The 7,500-nt window shown below is 43.8% G+C and overlaps 1 protein-coding gene across 2 annotated transcripts in view; it reads right to left on the bottom strand.

Annotated features, from left to right (window-relative positions):
* Window positions 1–7,103, bottom strand: part of bcl11ba (BCL11 transcription factor B a) — an 86,440-nt gene extending 79,337 nt beyond the window's left edge. For both annotated transcript variants that reach the window (XM_080415202.1, XM_080415203.1), the window contains exon 1: window positions 5,658–7,103. In XM_080415202.1, coding sequence (XP_080271328.1) covers window positions 5,658–5,712 — 55 coding nt within the window. In that variant the 5' untranslated portion in view covers window positions 5,713–7,103. The remainder of the gene's footprint in view (window positions 1–5,657) is intronic.
* Window positions 7,104–7,500: the final 397 nt, after the last annotated feature.

Below are 7,500 nucleotides of genomic sequence, written 5' to 3'. Positions count from 1 at the left end.
TGTGTGTGTGTGTGTGTGTGTGTGTGTGTGTGGGTGTGTGCGATGTACTCACTCTATGTATGTGTGTGTACATGTGTACTCAAGCATAATAAATCCAAGAGCATCCCTTACACATAAATTATGAAATGTACAAGCAGCATACTTGAGCTGGCAGCTGACTGTGGGCTGCTGCGTTGAGCGAGCGAGCAGGCGGGCGGGCGAGCGGGGCGAGCGAGCCGAGTGGTCATAATTCAGGAGAGAAGATTGGTTTTCAGACAGACAGGTCAAACCTGCTCTGCACTCTCTTTTTTTTTTCTCCTGCGGTTTGAGCAAACCTAGCGTGTCCCACAAACACGCTGCAAAGCGCTGCAGGCCCTCTCTGTGTGTGTGTGTGTGTGTGTGTGTGTGTGTGTGTGTGTGTGTGTGTGTGTGTGTGTGTGTCTCTCTCTCTCTCTCTCTCTCAAGGTGTTCTTTATTGTTATGTCTCCTGTACAGGTACAAGTGTACAAATTATTTGGTTCTGGTTCCTCGCAACATTGTAGCAGCAATGATAATAATTGATAATAATCGCTCTCTCTCTCTCTCTCTCTCTCTCTCTCTCTCTCTCTCTCTCTCTCACACACACACACACACACACTCACCCTCTATTAAACAACAGCTCACAGTCAAATCTAACTCCAGGAGGGTACAAATGGGAACCAAAATGGACCCGTGAGGCTCCAAATGTTGGTTCCATTTGCACACGCTCCGGAGTTACATAATGGATAAATTAAACACTGAGGATTTTTACTGTGTGGAGAGCCGACTACCGTGCATGCGGGCGTGCGTGTGTGTGTGTGTGTGTGTGTGTGTGTGTGTGTGTGTGTGTGTGTGTGTGTGTGTGTGTGTGTGTGTGTGTGTGTGTGTGAGTGTGAGTGTGTGTGCGTGCGTGCGTGCGTACGTGCGCGTGCGTGTCTTACAGTAGTGTGTATGCAGCATGCATTTCAATGAATTAACCCTCAACTTGTTTCATCTTGGCACCTTTTATTGTCTGTCTGTCTCTATCTAACTAGCTGCACTGGACAATTCTGAATATCAATCTGAAACACTTTCAGAGATAATATGAGTTTTACATTTTTTTGTCACAGTGAATATATACAGCTATCAAAATGCCTTTTTGTCAGGCTGCCTGCTTGTCTGTCTGTCAGCCTGTATACTTGTGTTTCATTCTGCTATGCGGTTATTTAACTCATGTAGCTACAAAAAGTGTCAATATTGATTTATTTTATATTGAACCATGTACCTTATGGACCTTATGTACATACAGTGTAGTATCTGTTATTACATCTGCTGCTATTTTACCGGCCTCATCCCACTGCTGTATTTAACCACCGTATGTATACAATATAGCATGCGCCCTATGCATGTACTTCTCACTGCCCTTATTGAAGTCTGATCTATTACTCTTTTCTTTCTTTCTCAATATCTCTCTCCTTGAAAATGTGACGATGGAGTTTTTTTCTTCTTTTTTTTTACACCTGTAAACCTAGGATGTCTGTCTGTCTGTATTTTCTGTCTGTCTGCATGCTTCTGTCTCTGTCTGACTGAATACACACATGTTTGTCACTTTGCTCCCAGAGGCCTGACGACATCAGGAGTGATATAGGCTATAGCTAAGCTCTCGCTCTCTCTAACACACACGAGCACGCACACACACACACACACACACACGCAGCAGGCACACACGCACCCAGAGGATGATCACATCCAGATATAAACACATAGACACAGAGAGAGGTGAGACAGATTGAAAGAGAGAGAGAGACAGAGAGAGATAGAGAGAGAGAGAGAGAGAGAGAGAGAGAGAGAGAGAGAGATCTAGGCCTGATAAATGATCAAGTCTCAGGTCTTGCTTGGCAAAAAAAGAAAAATGATTTAGCATCCGCACTACAGCCACATGCTTAGTGCCTCCATTAGTGTGTGCTTGTTTATGCATTATGTGCATATGTGTGTGTGCGTGCGTGCAAGTGCGAGTGCGCGTGCGTGCCGTGGATCCAGGACATAGCCAGTGCGACAACAAACCATATTAATATGGATTAAATTAAACGCATTCTTTCAGCACCACAACGGTGTATACATACGGTAATGTTTTGGCCTCACAGGGGTGAAAACAACAATTGTCACTTTGCATATCGTCGTTTCTTGTCCAAAACCTGTTAAAGTTCAAAAAATAAAATATATATATATGTTTTAAAATCTGAACCTGTGTTCCAATGGAAGCATTATTTAATCACAAGCTCGCACAACGCTTGGGCCGCAACAACGATATGCAGCCCTTATGTATACTGCCATAATTCTGCCCTAATGTGTGTTTGGGTGGAATTGTGTGTGTGTTTTGCGCTGGCCGCTATGACAAACGGCAGCATAATTTCAAGGCGAGGAGGGCTTCCAAATCCACCGATGTAAAAATTCCATGGTGCACGCTGTATAAGTACTTCTGATTGGCCTTGTTGATTTTGGGGTTTTGCCGCTGATGGTTTTCGGGGGGCTGGGGGGGGGGGGAATCATCCAAATGAAGTCAAACTAAACCAGTCATTGACTATGTGGTCAATGTAGAGTCCAAAACACATACATCAAAAACAAACAAACACACACACACACACACACACACACACACACACACATACACACACACACACACACACACACACACACACACACACACACACACACACACACACACACACACACACACACACACACACACACACACACACACACACACACACACACACACACACACAGTCACATGGGAATATGGAATGACACACTCAAGTCAGCACACCTTGCGAATACATGGACACTGAACTGTGTGTCTGTCTGTCTGTCTGTCTGTCTGTCTGTCTGTCTGTCTGTCTGTCTGTCTGTCTGTCTGTCTGTCTGTCTGTCTGTCTCTCTCTCTCTCTCTCTCTCTCTCTCTCTCTCTCTCTCTCTCTCTCTCTCTCTCTCTCTCTCTCTCGCTCTCTCTCTCTCTCTCTCTCTCTCTCTCCCTTCCTCTCCTTGATTTCGCACATTGCATAATACAGCACAAAGAAAGAGAGAAAAATAATAATGAACAGAATAAAAAGGAGTAGGAGTGTGCAGGTAGGAGAGCACACACACACACACACACACACACACACAACACACACACACACACACACACCACACACACACACACACACACACACACACACACACACACACACACACACACCACACACACACACACACACACACACACACACACACACTTTGCATCCAACATGTGACATCTTGAAGAAGAAGAAGAAGAAGAAGAAGAAGAAGAAGAAAGAAGAAGAAGAAGAAGAAGACGAAGGAAAGAAAGAAAGAAAGAATGAAAGAAAGAAAGAAAGAAAGAAAGAAAGAAAGAAAGAAAGAAAGAAAGAAGAATGCGTATCACTTTTTGTTTGTGGAGGAGTGGAGGGAAAATGATGGATGGATTTAATTGCCCTTAAGTTTGAATATACCTTTAGAGGGAAAAGTGTCACTCAATGGTTTCATTTGAAATAAACGGTGTAGGGTTACTGTGAAGAAATGGTGGTTTAAAATAAACTAATTGGGTTAATTTGTTTGCTCTGTTTTTTGTTTTTTTTTTTGGGGGGGGGGGGGTTTCAAAGACCTTAACGATGAGTGATAATACATCCGAATGAAAGGGTCATTCCCAAAAAGATATTGTATTTCTAATTAGCCAAAATATCTGTATATAGCCTAATTACTTACTTTAAATAGCCATACTGCTGCAGTGTATTCTGAATTAAGAAAAAGAAAAGACTGCAAGATCAGTTCCAGTTATAGGACCAGTTGAGGAATTGAATTATTAACTTTGCCATGGGGGGGGGGGGGGGGGGTGGTAATCCAAAACGTATCAATATTACAAGCATGAAAGTAGCTGTAATATACAATAAGACAGTTGAGCTTCAGTGCACCCTAAACGGAGCCATTTTAAGTGACCAATTGTCACTTAGGACATAATAAATTGGTTAACTAATTAGATTGAATCGGGAGTAGGGGAGTCTGTTTGAGTATATCTCAAATTAATTGAGATGACAAATGGCCAAATTATCTAATAATTCAGCAGCACACACACATAATAATATACAAATGAAAGAAACAAGCCATATAGTGCTTTCTTGGGTTTAATCCTCTTAGCATCCCTTTGTATAGAACTGTACTTTCTGTGCTTTTTTGGCAAACTGTTAATAAAGTATTCAATCAATCAATCAAAGCGTGTTCTTAGATAAAAAACGTGCCTTTGTAGAAAAAAAAACACATGGCACTTGATATCATGAATATATATTGATATCATTACAGCTTATATACCTATCATCTATTTAAGTAGGGAAAGATTAAGCATAAACACAATTCACATAATTAAATTGGCTTATATTTCATTGCTACTTGCGACTAATACAGGAGTCTCAGTGTCTAATTGTTCAAATGTTGTGTAAATGTTGCATTGGACTTTAGTTAGTTATTGGATCAATATTCAGACAGAAATGAGAAATGAAATTCTAACGCTCGTCTCCCTTTTGTCGTCTAGAAATTACACATTATTTGCAAGACGCTTTGACGTCTTTGCCCTCAGTGTTGCGTTGTTAAAATCCACTCTGTAGTTTGACGTGAAATGAACAAAGCGCAAACCTTAAATATAGGCTAAAAAGCTTGTAAACAAACAGACTGCGCTACTACAAACCATAGTGTGCCTTAAATGGCTAAAACCACGTTTTAATTCGTAGAATCTTTAATTTAATTTGTCTGCCATGATAAATCAATTCCAGCTGCTAACCCCGTCTACACACATCGTCCTGGGCCATGATGACAATATAGGTCCAATTTATAACAAAAGGTGTGTATCTACAATCTAACAAAGTTATAGCCTAGGCTACTACCATAAGTGCCTGAGCAAGTTATTAAAAAGAATCCACTTTGAAATATTTGACTGTCTCATGCTCTGTAATATGAAGTTCGTTTAAACCAATCAACAAATAATACTACTACTACTACTACTACTAATAATAATAATAATAATTATTATTATTATTATAATTATAATAATAATAATAATAGTCTTCTTCACACACTCTTGTGTCTCTATTTGATAATATTAGAGGCACTAGATTTGATAATAATAGCAATAATACTATTTATGGTCGATAATTAAGGCAAAACGTCCCATTTCAAGTGAATAGCTTTCACTTGAAAATAATGACGATTTTCAAGCCAAAGTTTCACTTTCATGCGTGAACTGTGTGTAAAATGTCCTTTTGAAAAAAAGAGAAAAAAGCAGGCGCTATTATCGAGAAAAGTAATCTATCAAAAAAAAAAGATAAGGAGGAGAAACTATGAAAATAGTAGGCTGCATGAAATAAATGAAAATAAAATCACTGATGCAAAAAAGTAAATACGTAAAATAAAATAAAGTGCCAGTGCAGGTACAGGTACTATGTTTTTGCATAGTATTGTATATTATTGTCTGTCATTAAATGTTTCGATGAATTGAATACACACAGCATCCCAATGGAAACAGGGTTCAATCCTTTTAGCAGACCTTGTACATGAACTGTAGCTACTTTTCTGTGCTTTTTTTTTTGCAAACTGTTAATAAAGTATTTAATCAACAAATCAATGCAACTTACGTGCTAGTTCCCTCTGGGAGACGTGCTGTGGGTTCCCCTGCTTGCGACGGGACATTGCCCTGGTGGCATCTACACTGGCATGGCCCGGAGAAGAGCGGCACTGGAAGGAGGGCTCGGCGGCTCTCTTGCCTCCTATGATCGCGTCCGCCTGATGCCGACGGAGCCCCCTGACTCCGCGAGGAGGGGACCTCGACCACCCGAAAGCAGCGGCTCGTAGCGCCGCGGACCCCCTGCGCTGTGCGGCTACCAGCCAGCCGTGCTGGACCGTGGTGGTGATGGTGGTGGTGGAGGCGGTGATCGGAGGCAAAGGCGTCAAGGCTGGCCGGCTACACCGACCGATCGGACCGATCCCTGTGTGTGGATGGATGGATGGATGGATCGCGCGGATCGATCGATCGATGCCCCCCGAAAAGTGTCCGTTATTCGTTGCGCGTCGATTCTTCGGGTCCCGAACTCGGGGGGACGACTTGGGGAGGGGGTCTTAGTAGGCTAGTAGTCCGGCTGGCCGTTGTTTTTGTGTTTTTTTGCGATCGCTTTTAAGTCAACCCCGCGTCTTTTCCCCGTTTCTCACCATTTGGCAAAGGTGTTTTATTTTTTGTATTTGTTTTTAAGAAAAAGTAGTAAAAGCAAAAAGTAGCGCAACGACCTGTCCGGGAGCGCAGATCACAACCAAAAGCCGGGTTTAATGTAATGATCCTCGATCGGTGGTCAGTCAGTGTGCGCAAACACACACACAAACAGTCACACACGCACGCACACACACACAGACACACGCGCACACACAGGTAAAGGAGATGTGTAAAGTCCCCTCCGGGATGAGGCTGCGGACCGGCGGCGGACGGTCACTCAGTGCGCGCCCCGACGCGATCGAAGCTCAGGTGCGACCGGGCGGGTGTCACACACACTGTCCACTGTCCGCTGTGACAGCGCACTCTGTCTGGACCACTGAACGCACGGCACGCACGGGGTCCCTCCGTCTGGTCTCTCAAGACGGCCGAAAGAAGAAGAAGAAGGGACAGGCTGCAATTGTACAAAACACGAATCCGGGGGCGCGATCGTCCCTTCTCGGCACTTGGGTATATGATCGCCAAGCACTTCTCCTTCTCTCTGGTGGTCGTGGTGGTCGTGATGCCAGCCAGTCAATGCAGGGCAGGCTACTTTTTCCAACTCCTACAGTGCGTGATCAGTGATCGCACTATATCCCCTCAAGCAGGGGACACACACACCCTTTCACCAGTGAACCAAAGACCCCTCTGTGTGGCGGGGTTGTTGCTTTTTCTTTCTTTCTCTCCTCTTTTCTCTGTGTCTTGTGCGTGAAGATGATGGCGATGGAGAGAGTCCTCCTGTCCTGCATCCCCCGAGCTCTCTCGCTCTCTCGCTCTCTCTCTCTCTCTCTCTCTCTCTCTCTCTCTCTCTCTCTCTCTCTCTCTCTCTCTCTCTCTCTCTCTCTCTGCTGTGGCGAGGGCTGCTGCCTCCCTTACAATGGGATGAAATTCAAGTTCAAGTGCGGACGTGACGTTAAGTCTACACACACACACACACACACACACACACACACACACACACACACACACACACACACACACACACACACACACACACACACACACACACACACACACACACACACACACACACACACACACACACACACACACACCACGGTGTGAGAAGAGAAAGGGATTCTTTGGTGGTGGAGACTCTGCAAGAGCACTGGGGGCGACTAGTGGTGGCTTTCACACACTATGACTATAGATCACCACCACCAGCAGCAAAGGCAACGGACAGTGAGCGCACAAGCCGTTATAGGCTGTCTTTTTTCTCTCTAGTGTGTGTGTGTGTG

This window comes from Gymnoscopelus braueri (genome assembly GCF_963280865.1).
Source record: "Gymnoscopelus braueri genome assembly, chromosome: 19".
Classification (NCBI taxonomy): Eukaryota; Metazoa; Chordata; class Actinopteri; order Myctophiformes; family Myctophidae; genus Gymnoscopelus; species Gymnoscopelus braueri.
The sequence above is the reverse complement of the archived record's forward strand: the minus strand, read 5'-3'. Positions and strand labels throughout refer to the sequence as shown.